The following is a 20232-nucleotide window of genomic DNA, read 5'->3' as shown; positions in this document are numbered from 1 at the left end:
ATGATTTATCCGCTTTAGGGAGCTGGGACTAAGAAATATTACAAGAACTGTTAAGATTAAACGATGGTAGGGTTTTTCGCTTCCCTGTGCCAAGATGGGCTCTACGGTCTCCTCCCATCTGGGGTCACGCCGGACTCGTGCAGGGCTTGAGAACACGCCTTTGTCCCCTTCGCTATATGGACGAACAAAAGACACGACCGTGTTTGCGTGCAGAGGGGAGGGGGTTGCATAATGGTGATGATTGTGAGGCTGACATAAGTGCCTGGTCTTGAGGGGGAGGAGCCAAATGCCACGCCATTAGAAGAGATAGTACAAGGTAATTAGTGAAACAACCTTTTTTTGGTGTGTAAAAAGAGCAGGCCTAATTGTCCTGCTTCATTACTGCATGTTAATTAGATTGATCCTCGACCTGTGACAGGTTTGTGATACCTCCCAATACCATGACTGACATCGTTTAGTGCTTGCTTGGAGGCCTAATGAATTACATCAATACGCCCAGGGCTGTAAAAAGAAAAAATATGCCCTTTTCTTAACATTTATAAATAAGTGGTATTGTTTCAGATGTTATGGAAAATTGACTCTTTTTTTTTTTAAGCTGCCAGATTCTGGCAACGCAATTGTCAGCTGAACTTTCAAGCCAGGGCCAAGCTACCCTGTTTGAAACACCACATGGAAGCAAAAAGGTAAGCAGAGCTGCATTGACTTTTGCTAGCCGCACATGTTAGTGTTAACCGACACGATTTTTGTGATGTGTTAGAAGTCAGCTATATGCGCCACATGCATCAATCTGTTGACTAGTGTAATTGGGAATCAGTGCAGGCCTACTTTTTTGCATACAGACAATCAATACAGGAAGCAAAATACGGACAGCTGTATCAATACAATCAATTTCTATCCCCCAGTCACCACACCCATCTGACCAAATGACTGAAAACACAATTCCGCAGTCAAAACATCAATCCAGTCCAGAGGACTTCCTAAAATATGATGTTTACTACCAAAAACGCTAAGCTTATTGATCCCAAAAGCTGGAGGATTACGAGCGGAAAATATTTCCCGTAATCTTCGAAATCCATTCTCGCAATCCACAAACGACACTCGCTTCATTGTGTTCAACATACGCACCAGTCAAACTCACAGATGATGCAAGGTGAGTGAAATGAAATGATTCCTGGATGCGCATGGTTAAACCTCGATTAGAACCAGATGTCATTTGAAGTGGTGACAAAAGTGCTTTGCGAATACCAACACTAGCCCGTGTGAAAAGCGTGAAGGTGCATGGCTAACAACACATATGCTGCTTGTGAGCACAATTTTCCGGGGGAGGGGGGGGGGGGGCAGATGCTTTAACCCTCAAGCTTTGCTTCATAAAATAGCTACAGCCCCTCACCGCCCGAGAGCAACAGATTGAATGTAGATACATGATTGCTTGCTGCTTTATCGAGTATCAAAATGGATGGCTCCGCGTATGGAGGTCTAACAAGGACAAGGTTCATAAAAATGTACCGCAAGCCGAATCGCTGACTGAACGAGCCAAACGTGAGCTCATAATCAGGTAGCTTTGACTGCAATATTTGGTTTCTAATCTGCTTTTGCAATGACCTAAAAGGCTTTTGATTGGTGCCAAACTGACCGTAATAGGAGCAGTGCTGAAGCGAATCTTCCGCTTTGGCGGGACATCGTCTTTGTTTTCCTCTGGCAAACCAGGAATCTCGGTTACATCGGCGCCAGGGTCGTAGACGAAATCTTCGTCGTCTCCATAGAGCTCATCCTCGGGATCGGTGCAACTTTCCCCCCAACCCTGGTAGCACGCGTCTCCATCCGCGTTAAAAATCACCCGCTCGTTTCCGGTGTATTCCTCTTCGGGTTCATCCGCTTGGTCTTTGGGAGAGTCCGGAGATGTGTCTTCTCTGGTAGGATCTTCTTGGCTTTCTTCGGTTAGAGCAGTTTTTGTGATTGGTGGATCAGGAGTTGCATCCTCAAAGGTTTTGTTGGTAATCACATCATTTGTACTTGTTGACCCGTCATTAGCTTCCTCAATATATTGTGGTGTTTCTGAATGTTTGTCATCTTCATCGCAGGAGCCATTGACCTGACTTCCATTAGATAGTTGTCTCTTATCAGCTTTATCCTGGGCTTCCTTGTCTCGTAAGATTAGCTTGCGCTCCACTGTCTCCGCCGCGGGACTCGAACTCTGAAGGTCATCGGCGGACACAGATGACGGGAACTTGCCCACTTTCCTGCTGCGATAAGTTCCACGATTTGGAGATTGTCGCGCATCGTCCTCGCTGATATCCCCGCCTTGTCGATGGAATCCGTCCGGTGAGTACAAGGCCCGTCTGCTGACTCCCCTGCAGGGCATACCCTGGTGGTGTTGGTCGGCATTTTCAAAAACAGCACTCAGTTGGCTAACAGTTGGCGACGACGCCTCCGTTCTGGAGCACAGCGAGTCCAGAGAGTCCGTACTGCCTCTGTTGGACCTGGCACCTCGGCAGTCGTCGAGGTGCTCGTGGGAACCCCTTTTCTCGCGTCCGCAAGAGTAGACTGGCGATTGGGACTGGTCACGTGAATGCTGTTCAAACAACTTCCTGGTTTCTGAGAACTTTGCTCCCGCACCGCCTACCCTTTCAGCCGATGAGGAATGATGGAGTTTTATCACCGATCCATCCGCCTTGTTAATGAAGTTGGTTGGCTTGACCGGTTTTTGGGGTGAGGTATCCTCTTGACCCCTTGATTTGACAGCCACACTTTCTGAGCCCATCTGCATGAACATGTCCTTAATGCGGCTGACGTGTGTGCCGTACTGGCGGCCCCTTGGTTGCTTCCCCCGTTCGAGGTCCTTGGGCTTGGCATTTCCATCTGTTTGAGGCTTGTCGAAGGCCTTCTTGAGGGCCTGAAACTCGGCCCGGTAGGCATTGCGGTGCGGGGAGGCACTCCGGAGGCTGGTCCTCTCCCCCGTGGCCTCCGTCTTCAGCATTATGATGTCTTTGGATTCAGCGGGGGTGTCAGCATCGCCGTGGCCTCATTAGAACTCAGGACTGAGCGTTCGGGTTGACCTACTGCAGCGTGCCAAATCTGGTCCGATCGATGCCGTTTTAGAATCCTCTCAGGCCTCTTCACACCTGCAGAGACAGAGAAATTCTATAAGGCTGCAGCATATATGGAAGACAGTCCAGACATATTATCATGCAAAAATGTAAACAACAACGAATCATTGCTGAGTTGAAGCTCATATGTTTTCCTTCTCTAGATCGAGGCAGGGGAATGTACATGGGGCTTGACTGGACCATTGATCTAGTCTACCTTGCAATTCTAAAAACATACAATCTCAGCGGAACTGTTATTAAAAGCCACCAAAGCTTGAACCCACAAACCATCATAATAACAACTAATAGTTTCAATGATTAGATCATCCTCTTTGGAGATTTAGTATCGTCCCTAGAGGATGTTCAAAACTGAAATGGCCCATATAGTGTGAACTGTTGGTAACCTTTTGAAAACGTTACTGGATTTGAAGTAGATAGAACATCCAGTTGAATGCTAGAACATTTGAATATTGTTGTGTTTCCGATTATTTATCTCAATTACTTATCTCATTCTATTTTCTACTGTCATAAATATTTACGCACAATTCATAATACCGAGCACTCAAATTGCAACCGCATCGTTTGTGTGCAACAGGAATGGAGTGTAACTGTAGTTAAATATTCCACACCACCACCCATTAATGTTTAATCCTGCTTTGCATTGCATTCCGCGTGTGGGGGACACACAATACATAGCCAAAAATGCAAAGACTGGGCTAAGGCATGCGGCAGCGTGGTCTGAAATCGAAATGTGCTGATATAATATTCATTGTTTACCATGCTGCTATCTGCTGTGTGCAATGGTATGTGCAAAAGTGGATGTTTGTTGAAATCTAAATAACACTCCTGGTCCGCTCGGGCACAGAGTGCATTGCAGGGTAGAAAGTGAAGTTGGCATCATTTGATCATCATTTTAGATGCTGCGATGCACATCAGCCACACCGCAGAGCAACAGTAAGACAGCTCGGGTTACCTTTATGTATTCGCACAACACGGAACACATGAAAATAAGTTGAACGCGTAAACAACGCCTCGGAGCAACCAAAACAAAAGAGTCCCACTTACATTCGCGGCTTCGGCTCCGTTTGACGCGTGATGCACAAGTAGTGAAAGCCACACTCAGTGGAAGCTAAAGCACAAACACCGACGCTCTCGCTGCAGAACCTTTCGAAAGGCGCATTTCGATCCCACGCTTGTTCGGAGCGTCCCGGACGGAATGGCCTCCGCGGAGCCGTATGTGAGGAGGATGCACGCTACTGACTGGAGCGGCTATAGCGCCATTGCAGGCGGCGGGGTGATGCTGCCGCCTTCGCGATGGGGGTACCGGCGCAGTTGGACGCGCATCTCGCCGGAGCCTCTCGACTGCAGCGTCCACAGGGCGGCAGCGTCCCAAATCCTTCGGTAGTATAGCAGAGTAAGCGCACCTATCTTACAACGAAAGCCTTTTGGTGACGGAAAGGGCCGGTAAGGCAGGTGTTCGAACCTGAAGCGCTGCAATGGTTTGCTCCGTTAAGCTGCTGCTGCTGCGTGGTGGGCTGCAGTCTGGCACAAATAGCAGCACGCAGCTTCTGCAACTTCACACGCTGCCTGCCTGCCTGCCTGCTGCACATCATGAGTGGGTGGGGTAAACACGGTCAAGGACCACCAGGGCTAAGTGGGAAATTTGAAGGTTTCGCAAAGTTCTCTCAGTGACTTAAGCAGGATGGCTATGCAAATTAAAGGTGAAAGTTGCAGTTTATTATCCATCCGGGCGCAAGCTGAGATTCCAACCAATCAATTCCCGTAATACGAGCATTTCACACGCTTCATGGATGCTTTGACCTATATAGCCTAATCATTGTTGTGGCACATTCAAATACAGTACAGTGTGAGATGTTGCTTAGCAACTTACGAATAATTCTGGGTACGAGAACAGAACAGTAATACACTGCCAATGCATGTGACACGAAATGTGTGCCATATGCATATGTTAGCTGGATCAAATAGTTCACGTTGTGGTTATTAACGACTCGGGAGTATTAGGGCTGAATGAAGGGCCCCCGCAGCTTCGGCAGGGAGCCACGGGGCCAAAGCACGGCCATCTGTCTGCTGGGTCATTCTCTGCAGGGGGTCTGAACAGATTGGGGTTGACCGGGTCTCATCCAGCTGCAGTTAAGGCGTCTAACCACTCAACAATATGCAAATATATAGGGAAACCCCACCATTGTGCATCATAGCACTTTCTTGACTAGTTTGGAACAGAACTTAAGGCTTTGAGCATTATACTACATAACGGAAAGAACCGCAAACTAGACGCTTAATAACAACTACTTTATGATGCTCCATGACATCATAATCATTAATCTGATGTTTTCATCTTGCAGAATGAACCCCAAAATTCCAGAACTTATTTTCTGTTTGGAGCGTGGAAATAAAAGCAAATAAGCCGATTAGGTGTGCATAACATTATTTGCCTCTGTTTTGGGTGAATTGAGTGGCTTTTATTACATACCTATAAAAGACGGAATAAGGCTACGATTTCGCAAAATACGGTTAAGAGTCTCCCTGCATTTGTTGAAGGAGTGCCGTATAGAATTTCATTTCCCTTTTTTGGAGTCAACCATCTTTTTCCATGCAGATGTGGAGCCAGTGAGAAGCCCTGCTGCGTGCTCCAGCCAAGCACGGAGGCGGAGGAGGAAGGAATGCTGCAGGATGCTTTGTAGAATCATGGCTGTCATACCCACTGGCGACTCGGACACAAACATCTAGCTTCATGTGAGACTTACAAGAAGGACGACAACGCACCATGTCCGCCGCGGCCGTCGCGGTGTGCCTCGCCACGGGTATGTAACGATGAAGCGGTCAAAATCTTACGTTTGATGCGTCTCCATGACAGTTAGCTAGCGAGCTAGCTGCTGAGTTAGCTTTGCGTGTCGCCACAGTGAAGGAGTCATGGAAAGAAAAAAAAAGGTTCTTTAAAATAGCGCTTTTTGGGTGGAGCGCCTTCAAAAGCGTTTTGAACGTGCGGCTTCTACGTGGAGTATTAAGCGTTGATGTGTTTGCTTGCGTCACGTTTGGATAACTATGCCTGTGTAATGACGTGTTTTGATTGAAGCTCATCATTGTCACGCTAGATAGTATTTTTTTTTTCGCCATAGTTTCTTTTTCGAATGCGTGGGCTTTCTTTGCACTTCATTATGAAATCTTGCAATGCATAAAGAGCCAGAAACACTATCAGTAGAACCCAAAGTTACTCAGCTAGAGCAAGCAAATTTGACCCCCCCCCCCCCATCTTGGCACACTTCAAAACGAAAATGTCACAACAAACAGTGAATCACTGCTATTTGCAGGATAGGGACCGAGTCCTGCTGCATAAAGGCTCTAATTCCCTAAACATGACACAAGATCGCAACAAAGCACTGCTTTTTTTTTTTTTTTTTCCTAACGGATCCTCTAGTTGACATTGTGTATGGCAGCAACGCCAGACAAATGACTTTACGTGAGGAAAATGTCCAAAAGGAGAGAACCATGGGCTGGAAGCAGAGAACAGCCTTGTACAGCGATGGTGAGTGGGTGTGTGCAGTGGTACACTTCATGTGTTGACCCGCTGTTGCCCCCCCTTCCCCTTCCTCGCTGTCATAACAGTGTCATGCTCAACTGGTCCCCCCATTAATACTGGCATGAATGTTGTCACTTGTTTGCCGTCCCAATGCGTTGGTGTTCTTGCTCTAACAGTGCTTCGCTCAGTTCCACTTGCCCTTGCAGAAAATCAATTTTACCCAGAGAAACGGCATTGTTTCAGCTTACCTTTTCCAAGGAACGTCAAATCTCTCAAAGTTGAAACTCTTGCCCACTCTTGTCTTCTGCCATCGTTGTCTGCTCGCGGAGACGCCGGCGACTTTCACTTCCAGGTTGTGCGCTCGCAAGTCATCGGCACAGGCGCAGTGACAAAAGAGTTTTTCTGAACAGTGGCCATCTTTGTTTTCCTACGCTCCCCAGCTGAACACCAAAGAAGCACATGCATTCCTCCTGACTGGAGCGGAGCGCCATGCACATATGAAGCTGAAGGCTATCCCTTTCTGGTCTGCACATCAGCTAGCTAGAGACCGAGGTCTGCACCTGAGACCCGAGCTTGGACAGGATCATTGTGTTATTTTATGACATTTAATTAGAGCAATTGGCAACGGAACAGACATTTTCTGCTCATTCTAATTTCGAAGCAGACTGCTCCGTTTGTATCCAAGTGTTATTCATTCACCGGGAATGGATGATGTATTACGTAGCTACAGTAGGAGCTGCAGGTCTACCAATTGTGCTCACTTGAACATTTTGACCACACTGAATTTAAGCTGCCAGTAGACCAGCCACCGCCACTTGACCATGAGTGCAAACTGGAGGCCCGTCGTTCTTTTGTGTGGTAAAGAAGTGCTGGGGCGCAAAAGGGAGAAGAATAGAACAGAATGTGTGCGCTTTGTCAAGGGCACCAACCACCGTGCGAGTTTTCAATTCTTGGTCTCGATAATGTCAGGGGGGGGCCCGGCCCTCTGTTGCTGTAAGAGGATTTGTCTCGCTTAGTTCACTCTAGCCGTCTTTGGAAAGATACAATCGCCAGCTGTGACATTCGCTACACCTGTATACTGGAAATGATATCTTGTTATTAACAAATATCTTCTTCAAACCTGCCATCATTTTTCTAAGTAACGCCAGGTCAAGTGTCAAGCAAAAGGCCATTGATCGTAGCCAGCTGTGACTGAGCCCTCGGGGACTTCAGACATATGGCCGGGTCAACAACGTCTGTGTCAGATGTGGCCCCATTTAACATGCACGACTTCAACAGCTCCTCAGTGCTCTTACTGCCAAGCACTTCAGCCACGTTTCAATGCGTCCCCCTTCAATCATCCAAATTGTAACAGTGAGCCCTGATCTTTATATATTTTTTTCAACCTCTCAACAATGGAGATATCCTCTTTCATGAACGTGGATTAAAAGCTAAACCCTCGATTCGTTTTTTTCATTAGAATCTCATTGGGCGCTTCGTTCAGTTTGCATAAGGAGAGAGGGCTTAACATTCCCATTCATGTGCGACAGTGGCACTTGTGTCGGACACTGATGGTGGTGTGGATACAAATTTATTCGAATCAAGTGGCAAAGCAGACACACGCATTCTATCTACTCTATGCCTGACGTGCTGTGTGTCACTGTCCCCGGGCAAACGTTTTCTCGTCCCACTCTTGTTTTTTTTCCTCTTCCTTCCTTGTGCACTCAATCTCCCATGGCGATTAAAGAAAGGGTGCCCACCCGCTGTGGAAGAGAGAAAACGGTCAAAAGAGAGGCCAATCATCACGTAGGAAGATAAGTGGACTGATTAGAGGGAAGGGGAATAGCGAGGGCAAAAAGGGGCTAGCTTGGAAAAACAACTCATGGTCAAACAGAATGATCATGCAACGTATTAAGTATAGTTTTATCGTTCCTGCAAGTTTTAAGTTACCACAATAATATTGACTGTTAAAACGGTAAACACGCTTGATCTTTAAACATTGTAATTGTAGCGTCAGCGTCTTTACAACAAGTCAGCACATGCTGTCGTAGTTATGATCGTAACACACGTAAACTCTGTTTCAGTGATCACCATCCTGTCGAGGTCGCACGCCGAGCGAAACGTCTACCCTTCTGCCGGCGTGCTCTTCGTCCACGTCCTAGAACGAGAGTACTTCAAAGGGGAGTTTCCTCACTACCCGAAATCAGGTACAACATAGAGTGACTTGGAATATTGTACCGTTTGGGCAAAATTGTCGGAAATCTCGCTGCATGAATGCCAAAGTGGCACCGGTGTGTTTCAGCGGAGCAAAGTGCTTTGCTGGCAACACTTCACGTTTGAGCTTCATTGAGGTGCTGTCAGAACGTTGGAGTGCATCTATTGAAAACTACTCCGCTGTAGATGACGGCGCCAACGACCCCATCACTTTCAACACCAACCTGCTGAGTTACCCAGACCGACCCGGCTGGCTGCGCTACATCCAGAGGACGCCCAATAGTGACGGAGTGCTCTACGGATCCCCCACTGCTGAGCATGTGGGCAAGGCCACCGTCATAGAGGTGTTATGTTTTTATACTCTTTTTCTTCTACTCATTTGCGTAAATAAACCCTCCTGACCACCGTAAAACCTCATTTTGCTGAACTCAGCTGCTTTTCTTCAATTAGCTGCATGGTGCAATGTTATGGTTTTAGTCGCCAGGCTTAATTCCATTATGCCATTTATGCTTTCTTTGTAAGCTACTGTAGAAATTCTTTTCCCAAAAGGCTTAGCGGTCCCAGCATGTGCCTCTGCGCAGCGTTCCGGCTCGCTATGCCGGCCTCCGGAGCGGAGCCCGCGCCAGAGTTGCCATATAAGCTGCACTGATCTGATCTGAGTTTAAGCCTCACCCTGTGTGTTGCAGATTACCGCCTATAACCGACGCACTTTCGAGACAGCACGGAACAACTTGGTCATAACATCATGGCCACTGAGGGTAAGCACCAGTGTGAGATCTTAGCGTACACACACACAGATCCCGATTAAATTCTGATGGCTAAATCGCTTCTGGAATGGTGTAATGAGCCCCTCTAAAAGAAAAAAAAAAGCAATTAAATACTATGTCATAATCAATAATTCACGAGGTGAAAACAGCAACAGAGATCTTCGGGTCAATTTATTGCTCATTTAAACATGAGAAGGTTTGAAATACTTCAACATATATTTTTTGTATTGCGGCTTGTTTACAATGTGTGTTTAAAAGTGTCTTTAAATTAAACACGTTTCTTTCAAAATAGGCAGTACATCACATGGACCAATACAACTAAATCCATGAGTGTATGCAGTGCATTTACATCATATACAATTAGATTACATACGTGAGAGCAGCTAACACATGTTGCTTAGAATTAGGTAAAAAACGCCATGGGTCATTCATATTGTACATGATCCTGCCCAGTCACGCCTCAACCAACACCTCACAAGTGTGTGTCTGTACATTCATTCACATCTTGCGTCATTGACCACTCACAGTTTACATGTACATGAATGATCATCACTCCTATATGGTGATGTCGTCAACCATCTGGAGCGAAGGGAATCAGACGGCAGCATAGCAAAGAGTCAGACTTAATGATGATAGCCGAGCCAGCGCGGCTTTTCGGATTAAAATGTGCCCTCATTCTCTTCACTGCTCCCTTCATAGAGTTCCCGCTACCCTACCAGGCCGAGTTTTACATCAAAAACATGAACGTCGAGGAGATGCTGGCCAGCGAGGTGCTGGGAGATTTCCTGGGAGCTGTGAAGAACGTGTGGCAGCCCGAAGGCTCAACGCCATCAACATCACCTCGGCGTTAGACCGCGGAGGACGTGTGCCACTGCCTATTAATAACCTGAAGGAAGGGTGAGGATGTAGGAAGAATAGCATGGACACAGCAAGATGAGCGTTTTGAAAAGGGCTTCAAAGACGCCTTCGTTGCTGCTCGCGAGCTTCATATCAAAGATCTATTGCTACAATGCTTGAACATGGAATGTTTTTATTCTACTTCTTGCTGCTGTCTGTAGGGTGTACGTGATGGTGGGCGCCGATGTTCCCTTCTCATCGTGCCTACGTGAGGTGGAGAGCCCGCAAAACAACTGCGCCTGCAGTCAGGAGATGGAGCCCGTCATCAGCTGCCGACAAAAAGTTCCCGAGCGCAGTTCATATCGACTGGTTGTAAACTCTCTCTGGTGCGGTGAGACATTCTGGTTCTCAAGTCTTTCAAAGGCTTTTATTTTGATACACTGTATCATAATACAGGTTGACGTCAACAAAGTAGTCCCAGTTTACGTCACGCGCCCTGAGCCGGGTCCAGGGGTGCTGCCTGAATTTGGGGAGTACAACCCCCCTTCGGAGTCTCTGAAGAGCCGGGACTACTTCACGGTACTTCACGTGACGCTGGCTGTTCCTTCGGCGGGTGGCGCTCGTGCTCCTCTTGATGCTGGGCTACACCATGTGCTGCCGAAGGGAAGGGGTGTAAGTGTGGCTTGGTCTCTGGAAACAAACAAGCCCTGCTGCAAATAGGCAAATATATATGAGCGACTGGTCCCTTAAAAAAAAAGTCTGTAATTGCCTATGGATGCCGCTCAATGGCGGCATAGTAATATTCTTGTCTAAATGAAAGTGTCCTTCAGCATTAATCCTTGATATCACAATCTGGATTATATTTTACTTCCTGTATAGTGCCTATCGTGCCTACCCATTACCACAAGATGGCGCCAAAGTAATACTTTAACGCTTTGGCCTGAGCTCAAGAACAAAATTCTCTAATTCACAAAATTTTTAACAGAATTATTCTTTGGATGACTGTAGTTGTAGATTTACTGAATGATGTTGAGCGCGGAGGCGTTAGCCGCAAGCTAGCCCTAATCTGGATGGAAATGGCAGTTTTTCATCATCCGTCCATTTGTTGCCACGGCGATGACCACTCATTCACTGTCGCTATGTCACCTTTTGGGAGGCTCCACCCCATTGCCATCAATGTGTCCATTTGAGTCTGTTATGACTGCTGTTGGTGTATTTCATTCATCCCATCTTTGTTTTGTTTCTAGGAAAAAAAGAAACATGCAAACATCAGCGTAAGTGTTTTACCTCAACTGTTTTTTTTATGACCCCTTCGTTTTTCTGTCTTCCATGTTTCTTTTTCCATTAACATTCATATACACATCGGCGTCGGCAGTGTCATCCTCGAGGGCTGCTCCAAAATGTAGGAGGCAGTATATGAAATTATGTAAAGGCGTATCAAAATGATTCCAATATAGGGGTTATTAGTTTAATTTGAATTGAATTTTTCTTAACTACTCTATTTTGAAATAAAGGTGTATAATAGAGATCTTTTCCCCCAGTGCATGCAAGGAGGCAGAGTGCATATCTGACTAAATTACACTTTATTCTAGATTTTTATGAAAAATGATCTATCCCAAAAAATATACACCAATAACAGACTGTGTTGAATTTTGGGTTGTCCAGCATCCAGCTGGTCCACCACAGCTCCATTCAGAAGTCCACCAAGGAGATGCGCATCATGTCTAAGAACCGGGATATCTCTTGGCCGCTCTCCACGCTGCCTGTCTTCAACCCGGTCAGCGGCGAGGTGGTTCCGCCCATCCACCCGGACAACTACGAGACTACCAGCATGCCCCTCATGCGGACGCAGACGTGAGTACAGGAAACCTTAATCTTGTTTGTATTATTTTCTTTCTGTTTGAAACATACAAGTACAGCTTAAGAGCTTGGAAGTGCCCCGTGATTTGGCCATAATGGGCTTGGAGCAAAGAACGATGTGATGATATGCTTTTTGCATGCCATTTAAGGCTCTTGCGTGTGAATTTCACACTCACCAAATGTCTTTGACTTCAGAAACCTGCAAAACCAGATTACCATACCGCAACAACAGCCATCAGGTTTGTTTGATTTGTCAATCATCTTGTGCATGCATTGACTTCAGTGTCAACCCTAACCCTAACTACAATTTGCTTCTTTAAAAAAGTACCTTCCATATTCTGTTGCATGCCAGTAATACTCAGTGTGGTGTCCGCCTCTATTATTTCTTGAAAGTTGTCCTTAGCTCTTAAGTATTCTTCTGCTAGTACCAGACCTAAATTCAGACAAGAGCACCCCCTTGCTGTGTGTGTGGAACACTAATCCCTTTTTCTTTTTCACTGCTAACAAAGGAGATAGTTATGTCATGTCTACGTTTCGAAGGTTGGAGGTAGGCAATGTTATTGACTTCGGTGGAATGATTAATCAAGCACCAACGCTTTTGTAACTGTAAGCTAATAGAAAAAAAATTGGAACTGACCATCTTTTCTCTAATTCTTTGTAGGTAAATGGTATTCCTGAGGAGAGGAAGGTGGCTGAAGCACTGAATTTGTGATCTGACTTGAGGTAGCTAGTCCCCACCCCACCCTCATAAAGGAAACTTAGCATCAATATACTTTTTATTACCACAAAGTTCTGCAAATGTCACTTTTTACTGATTGAGAGTATGTGCCAAATGTATTTTTACTTCCTTTGCGCACACACACGACGGGCCCTCTTGAAAGAAATGTGCGTTATACATTAAATGTAAGGTCAATAAATTCATTCCAAGAAATGCTTTTCTTCTTTGCGGCCCAGTAGAAAATCAAAAACATGTCTTTTGAGACAACTAAAGCCAAAACTGTGCATTTTATGAAGTTTCATTGTTATGTACAGCAGAATAAAGGCATTTATAAATATGGATACATTTCACATTTTAAGACATCACAAAAATTATGTGTAACAAATTTCATAAGAGTATAAATAGTTGTTGCTTTTACACTACCGAAATGGAACAATTAAGGCCAGAGAGCCAAAGTACCGCTGTGGTGGGTAAAGAGTAAAGAAAACATTGCGTTTAAATCTTAATTGAGGACTCCGCAATGACACCGAGGCTCAACAATAATGAGAGGTGAACGTGGTGACTGACATTATCTCATTACAAATACAAAATGCAACCTCCAAAATCATTTGCGGTTAAGCTCGTACATCACATGTTCATACCGTGACAAAAATATTTTGATTTTCTTAATAGACATCTGCTTGGGTGCAGAGAATTAGCGGCACGTGGACTCAGTCAGCAATGAGCATCATTAAATAAAAGTGCTAAATCCTGCATAGGAGAGGGCAGGTGACAAAAAAAACAAAAACAAGCAAATATAAAATATTAACAATTAGTCTTTTAGCCCAGTCAGTGCATGTTGGTGACTACGTACATGTATGTTTGAGTCAGTAGAGGAAAGCTGCATGTTGAAATTGAGTCAGGATGTTAGTTGTGCTGACCAACCAGTGCATGTTCTACCACAGCTCTGAGGCAGATTAAAAAAAAAAGAAAATAAAATTAAAAACAACATTGTGTCATCAATCAAATCGACTACTTTCTTCACTTGGAGAGCGTGCGAAAAGTACAAAATAAGAGTATAAAGTATACGCTTAATTTTAAATAATTAAATACTATACATATCACGTAAAATTTCAGAGCTACAGCAGGTGACCACAGTACAGTACCTTTTAGCACAGGATTACTCACGGAAGAAGAGAAGAAGAAAAAAAAACAAAAGAAAAACCCATTAGCAAATGGGGAGGTCTGTATTTTGATCAGAAGAGCTAATTGTTGGTCCTTAGTATTTCAATTCAAATACTGTACAACACAATTGTGAAACTAGAAAGCAGATTGCTGTTGCGTTTTGTTCAAGGTGTCCGTCGGACGTGGAGTAATTTTGCTTTTATCTCGTTCGATGGACGGAGAGTTGAGAGACCGCTCCAGTGCTGAACGAGAACTTCTGAAACAGCAGGTCCTTTTTTTCATTGATCGTTTGTTGTTGTACCTCCCTGCTTCTTTGCAATGTGAAGGTAGGTGTACAGCAATTTCATTTTTGCTGTGTCAAAGGAGGGGGGGAAAAAGTTTTCTTTTGGCCATTGTTCTTCAGTGTTCGACTATTTCAGCAGTCACGAGGTGTTTAAGGAACAACATGTATGGGCAGTCTTGGGCGTGGCGACTCAGGTGCTTTGTCGCGCCCTGCCAATGAAAAGGGTGAGCATAGCCAGAACAAGCATACAGCCCAACCTCTTGAGGAGTGCCGTGGTGTCCTTAGGTATGACCACCTGGGCCAGGTCGTTGGTGATGAGCGAGATCTCGTGGGCGACGCACACAAAGATAAACGTGCTGACCAAGATGTTGAGCGACGGGCTGCCCGGAATCAGGATCAAGATGCCCTTGGTGTCCGCAGCCAGCCAGATGTGGTACTGGCAAATGAACAGCTGGGGGAGACAACACACTTGGTGAGAGGAATTGCCAGTTATTAGAGGGTGTGCACACTAGTGCAACCACAATATTATTATTTAGTTGAACGCGATGCAGGTATTACTGCAAAAAAAGTTTTGAATGATCACATAGCTAAGGATGTGTACAGTTCTTATATCTACTACAATTGTATGCTCTTTTTATTACTGCAATTTTTCTATTTAAGTCTCACTGTGTGTATATGGCGTCATAGCAAATAATTTTGCTCTAATGAAGCATTTCAAGGGTGTCTCACCTCCAAGGAGATTTTTCCAAACCAGGCAAAGAAGGAGCTATAGATGGAGCGGGCGTAGCCGGGAATGTTCCGGATTAGAACGAAAGCCAAGATCTGTGTGTGGGTGAGAGCACATTCTTTTTGTCTTCAAATTACATGACAAAAAAAAAAAAAAAAAGAGGCGAAATGAATATACCTGCAGTACGGAGATGTACGGATGCATTTCGTTACACTCTGATTTGCTTTTGCAGCCGCTGGCCCACACGGAATATGTCTGGAATGATGGGAGGAGACAAGTGTTGACGTTGGTTGACATTGTCATTTTTCTTTACAGGTGAGGCAAAAAGATTTACTGGGGATAGTTTCGGTATAGACAAAGACTGGGTTTTGTTTTTCATGAGGTGTATGCAGATTGAAGGAGGCCGATTGTAAGCGCTTTTAAGGCCCTTGTGATCCGTTTTAAGGCAACTCATTTGGCATTTGGGCCAACACAATAAAAATGTTGATATGCAGGTGCGTCTACAAAACGGTGAGCGCTCTTACGACAAAGGTGATGATGGAGAGGAAGAAGAGCGGGTTGGCAATCCAGGCAGAGAACAGAGCTTCCCCTTTGCCTTCGGACAGCACCTGGCGCTTCTGCAGCACCAGGTAGACAAAGGCGAACAGCATGCCGTAGATCACCGCCTGCCACGTGACAACAAGTTTGACCCGGCAGGCTGGAAAATGACATGAGGCTTGCAAGTGTTAAAACATACAAATCTGTCCAGCTTCCATCTGAAGCCCCACTCGTAGACGCTTCCGTTGACTTCAAAGAGCTTGGAAAAGGGCCAACTTGAGAAGATGCCGTTGAAGAACTCCTATGAACACGGAGAAAACAGTATCTCTTTTTTACATCAGAGGTATAACACTGTATGTTAATGAGGAAAAGTGGTGTAAAGGTTAAGATGATCATTTTGAAGGTTTCAAATGGATGACGTGAACATGTGGCTCACCTGTGAGTATGCCATGACGCAGATGAACAACAGAAGGACCAGAAACTTGGCGACGATACCAAGATGCCACATGTTGTTGGCTGCACGATTCAAGAAAGCCGTAAGTTTAAAATGCAACGCGTCTCCAAGAGGGCTGAGCAATTCATCGAATTCAAATAGATTGGGTCAGACCCCAAACGCTTACCGCTGGCCCTCTTCTGCAGGATTTGAGGCCACATGGCCATCATGCCATAGATGACGACAAACCAAAAGCTGACCAGTGGGACAAAGTAGTAGAACTGGTAGGGCCTGTCCATCACCACGCATAACACCAACACGAGGAAATTCAGACGAAAAAGCACCTGCGAAGGATTCATTCAATAATATTGCATATTGAATTTGTCTTCTGTTCATTCTTCTGACTACAGTACTTCCGCCCTGTGTCTTTCTCACCTGGCACACCCGATACAGTCCAAAGTCTCCTTTGAGCCAAAAAAAGGTGAAGTGGCCATAGCCTGTCTGGAAAAGGTAAGCAGCCACCAGCACCCGTACGTGCATGTACACAGGAATGAACTGAAAGGCACGAGACCTATTTAGCGAAGTCTCGGGATGAGATGAGATGTGCTGGAAAAAAGACATGTTAGGAACTCACAGCGCTGGCTCCAGATAGGTGATAGATGAGGATGACGAGCTGCATCCAGCCCTTCCACTCGTCCGTTTGCTCTCGGTTAAGCAACCGGGTCTGTGTGGGCAAAACCTGAACTTCACTTCAAAATAATCATCAAGTTCTTTAATGGAAAGTCAAACAATGGCGGTGGCACATCTCAAGAGCGATTAGCAGGGACAGAGATCTTACCTCTTTGCTGTTGTCACTGTAGAACACCCCCAGGACAAAGATGTAGATGAGCGGGATGAAGAACGTCAAGTGCGTGTAGAACTTCTGCTCCTTCATGAACAAGTCGGCCCGATCGCAGAGGTAAAAGTAGGTCATGATGACGCCCATCCTGCACACGGCCTGGAACGGCGCCTTGACACCCAGCGGGGCCACGGCGCTCGCCGGCTTCTTCTCATCCAGGCTCTCCACGTCGGGCGGCACGGGGCGGTGGTGGCGTTTGTTGCCGAGGACGCAAAAGCCCAGGAGGATGAGGGCGGAGGCCACGAAACAGCATGCGGCGAGTTTCTGAAGGAGGTTGGGCGACGCCACCGTCTGGGCAGCAGGAGCCGTCGATGGGTCTCTGGAGCTGTTGCACACGGCGTTCATCAGCACCATGGCTCCCTAAACAACTGCAGATGACTTTTGGCCATATATCCAGTGAGTGCGAGGCATTGTCATAATGAACACTTACAATATCCCTGGCGCCTTCAGGTATGTGCAGTCCGTCGTCTGACTGCTCAATGGTCTCGAGCGCCGCCTTGCGCGAGGCGGCCAGCAGCTTGACCAGCGACTTGTTGTTCCGCTTTGCGGTATCAAGTGCGTCCACTGCCGCTTTGTTATAGAGTTCCAGCTGTTGATTGGTGATTACCTTCCGGTCCTTCCTTAGTACCTCCTCATTGACTGGTTCTGGAGGGAAATGACATCATAGCGTGCGATATACGCAACCCATTGTTGCAACTCAATTGATTCCAACGTCATATTTCGAGGCTTTGCTGACCTTGTAGGACCCAGTAGACCTCTCCACGCCGGGCCAGCCTCTCCAAGTAACCAGCCATGGCGGTCACGTTGACTTTGTACTGCTTTAAAGTCTCACTGCTGCCACCGTGCAGCTTAATGGACCACTGTGCATGTGAACGGAGACACGGAGAAAGAATGAAGAGCAACTCTCATGCCGCCTTGTTTTCAGGAACATACCGTTGCAGCACCCGAGGATGACAACATCAGGCGTTGCGGAGCCTTCCTGCAAGACACCCACCGCATTGCAAGCATTACTGTGGCTGACTTAACGTTCCACAAGGGTTAGAACATTCCTCACTTACCACGTGTCCATGATAATCAGACGCTCCTTCATGGAGTTATTCGCTTCTGGATACCACAGGAAGTCCTGCACACACACAAAGAGAGGTGGATGTTTAGCACTTCCTGTCACATGTTGGCACAGCTCATCTACAATAAATAGAATCTACAAAAAACAGCTCACCACATGAAGAGAGGAGCTCTTTTCTTGAAAAGCAATGTCCGCATGCTTCCATGAGACATGAAACACAAAAGATATTCTTGTTTCACCATGTGACTATCCAGCTGCACTTTGACTTGAACTGTACAATCTGCGAGACATTCCGGGACATCAGCTGACTTCCGAGTTGTTCTACTTCCAATTATCCCCGCTCTCCATAACTTAGAATGCCAAATAAATTGACCCAACTTAAATTTTGTCCAAGCATACCCTCTTGCCATCTTCTCTTCGGCCAGGCTCGATAATTTTGACGAAGGAATAAAACAGCTGCCGGATTCGTGAATCTCCGACAAAGGCCACTCGCTTTTTTGAAAGGCAGCTTTTGGCTTCACTGTCAAACAAAGAAAACAATACGTAGCATGCAGCTATTCTCTTGATTATTTGTTTGGCATGCGCAGATAACAAAGCAAATCTGCGTGACTTACAAGCGTTTGTATTTGTGCATCATGCAGCCATAAGGCTGCCAAACATTCTCCCCCAAATAACGTCCGCTGGACAGCAGCCATTCACACGAGTCTCCGCCTGGGGGGGGGGGCAAAGAACAGAGAAGCTACTGGTAAAGAAATATCAAGCCCGCAAAATGACACCGACTAAAAGCTCCGCTCTTTACACCCATTGAAAGATATGTCGAACTATTGTCATTGTGCGCTACAGGAGCTCCTAATGCCTGTGTAAACAATACTCCCATGCATTGTAAGTCACCAACCTCTTTTTTCGGCAGACTGGTTAATCTACTTTGGATCATACATTGTCACTTTACTTTGAGTCATTTTAAATGTCAGAAGGGGCCTTTCCCCTTTGTGCAAGATAGATAGAATCAAGAGTCAAATTGCACACGCCTTCGGGTTTCACTCTGATGTAGTTAGGGGAGACACGCAAAGCCTAAATTACTTTCAAAACATGATCTGATCAAAGCATACTGAAAATGGGGCATTTCTATTTTTGTTGTTTTGTCAATTAAGTGACACCATGTTGGGCTACAGAGGCTTCAGTATTGTGTTTAATTTGAAACAGAACAAGTATGAAATGACATTTCGATACTGGGAGGACATAGGCGGACTACTTTGTTACTAGTGTGTAATTACGTGCCACCATTTATAATAACCTCTAGTAATTGCCTAAGTATTACTAGTGGTGCAGAAATGTCAAATCGTGCACACGTAACCTGCGGTTTGTTTTCAACGCGTACACCAGAAAAAGCGTTTCTAGTATGACAAACTGCTTCGACTAGGGAGGACAGTGCAGAAGAAATGGATCTTAAAATGGCAATCCTGGCCTCAAAAGGTTTCTTTCCATCTGAAGCCGTTTTCAGCAAGCATGCTGCAAAGAGCATGTAAACAACACCGCTTCAACGCGGCGTCGGCTAGCCAGACTTAGCCGATCCCAAATCGCTGCTAGCGTTACGTTAGGGCTGCAAACTGCACGGCATCTTCGGGTTTGTTTGGACAAAACTTGCAAGCAGAGTGAGAAGAACGAGATGAAAGGCCGCAAAAGAAAAGCCAGATAACGTTAGCATTAGCGTGTGTCAAGTGTTGCCATTCCGGAGCAACGGGTGGGCTACTTACCTCCTAAATAGCGCAAAGCCGTGTGGAATATGACGAGTACAACAACGAGCGCGAGCGATATTAACTTGGCGTTCCTAATGGTGAAATGTTGGTTTATTTCACGCTTGCCCAGGCCCAGGACCGCCATCTTCGCTCCTCCATGACAACAAGCAGATGTGAACTCTCCACAGGAGCCTCTCCTAACCTCCTCCTCCTCCTTCTCATCTCCTCCCACTTCCATACTTTGCTAAATCTAAGGCTCGCTATCCTCACATTTGCTCGAAACAAGCAGAATAGTCAATAATATTTGCTTTTGTGACACCCGAACTAAATCAATACTAAAGTGGGAGTTGCAGATACACAACTCAGACATACCGTGCGTGTGGCTGATT

The 20232-nt window shown here is 45.8% G+C and overlaps 3 protein-coding genes and 2 long non-coding RNA genes across 9 annotated transcripts in view; 3 read left to right on the top strand and 2 right to left on the bottom strand.

The window, feature by feature from the left end:
• ppp1r9a (protein phosphatase 1, regulatory subunit 9A) overlaps window positions 1–6924 on the bottom strand; it is a 22844-nt gene extending 15920 nt beyond the window's left edge. For 3 of the 5 annotated variants that reach the window (XM_037264611.1, XM_037264614.1, XM_037264615.1), the window contains exons 1-2: window positions 4152–4666; window positions 1634–3122 (exon numbers count right to left, since the gene is read on the bottom strand). In XM_037264611.1, coding sequence (XP_037120506.1) covers window positions 1634–2977 — 1344 coding nt within the window. In that variant the 5' untranslated portion in view covers window positions 2978–3122; window positions 4152–4666. Of the gene's footprint in view, window positions 1–1633; window positions 3123–4151; window positions 4668–6872 lie in introns of those variants that run through there. The other 2 variants (XM_037264612.1, XM_037264613.1) reach the window with 2 other exon arrangements.
• sgce (sarcoglycan, epsilon) overlaps window positions 1–13752 on the top strand; it is an 18738-nt gene extending 4986 nt beyond the window's left edge. The window contains 18 exon segments of the mRNA XM_037264657.1: window positions 596–683; window positions 5704–5908; window positions 6523–6630; window positions 8688–8810; window positions 9004–9161; window positions 9504–9552; window positions 9555–9575; window positions 10284–10397; window positions 10400–10481; window positions 10643–10766; window positions 10769–10807; window positions 10878–11033; window positions 11035–11093; window positions 11669–11695; window positions 12087–12275; window positions 12477–12520; window positions 12791–12828; window positions 12943–13752. Of these exon segments, the coding sequence (XP_037120552.1) occupies window positions 5872–5908; window positions 6523–6630; window positions 8688–8810; window positions 9004–9161; window positions 9504–9552; window positions 9555–9575; window positions 10284–10397; window positions 10400–10481; window positions 10643–10766; window positions 10769–10807; window positions 10878–11033; window positions 11035–11093; window positions 11669–11695; window positions 12087–12275; window positions 12477–12520; window positions 12791–12828; window positions 12943–12993 (1419 nt within the window). The 5' untranslated portion in view covers window positions 596–683; window positions 5704–5871 and the 3' untranslated portion in view covers window positions 12994–13752.
• Window positions 6638–8544, top strand: LOC119130776. The gene is made up of 2 exons (XR_005099521.1): window positions 6638–6976; window positions 7065–8544. It is a non-coding gene; the product is annotated as an uncharacterized LOC119130776 (long non-coding RNA).
• casd1 (CAS1 domain containing 1) lies at window positions 13268–20232 on the bottom strand. Its single transcript, XM_037264691.1, is given in 18 exon segments — window positions 13268–14897; window positions 15176–15268; window positions 15351–15428; window positions 15698–15838; window positions 15910–16011; window positions 16147–16226; window positions 16331–16487; window positions 16579–16698; window positions 16778–16867; window positions 16982–17401; window positions 17472–17686; window positions 17778–17908; window positions 17983–18020; window positions 18087–18164; window positions 18261–18305; window positions 18507–18627; window positions 18722–18818; window positions 19862–20232. Coding segments are annotated over 18 exon segments (2487 nt in total). The 5' UTR covers window positions 20082–20232; the 3' UTR covers window positions 13268–14636.
• On the top strand, window positions 17003–18252 carry LOC119130773. The gene is made up of 3 exons (XR_005099518.1): window positions 17003–17101; window positions 17201–17437; window positions 17967–18252. It is a non-coding gene; the product is annotated as an uncharacterized LOC119130773 (long non-coding RNA).

This window comes from Syngnathus acus, chromosome 11, assembly GCF_901709675.1.
Source record: "Syngnathus acus chromosome 11, fSynAcu1.2, whole genome shotgun sequence".
Lineage (NCBI taxonomy): Eukaryota > Metazoa > Chordata > Actinopteri > Syngnathiformes > Syngnathidae > Syngnathus > Syngnathus acus.
The sequence above is the reverse complement of the archived record's forward strand: the minus strand, read 5'-3'. Positions and strand labels throughout refer to the sequence as shown.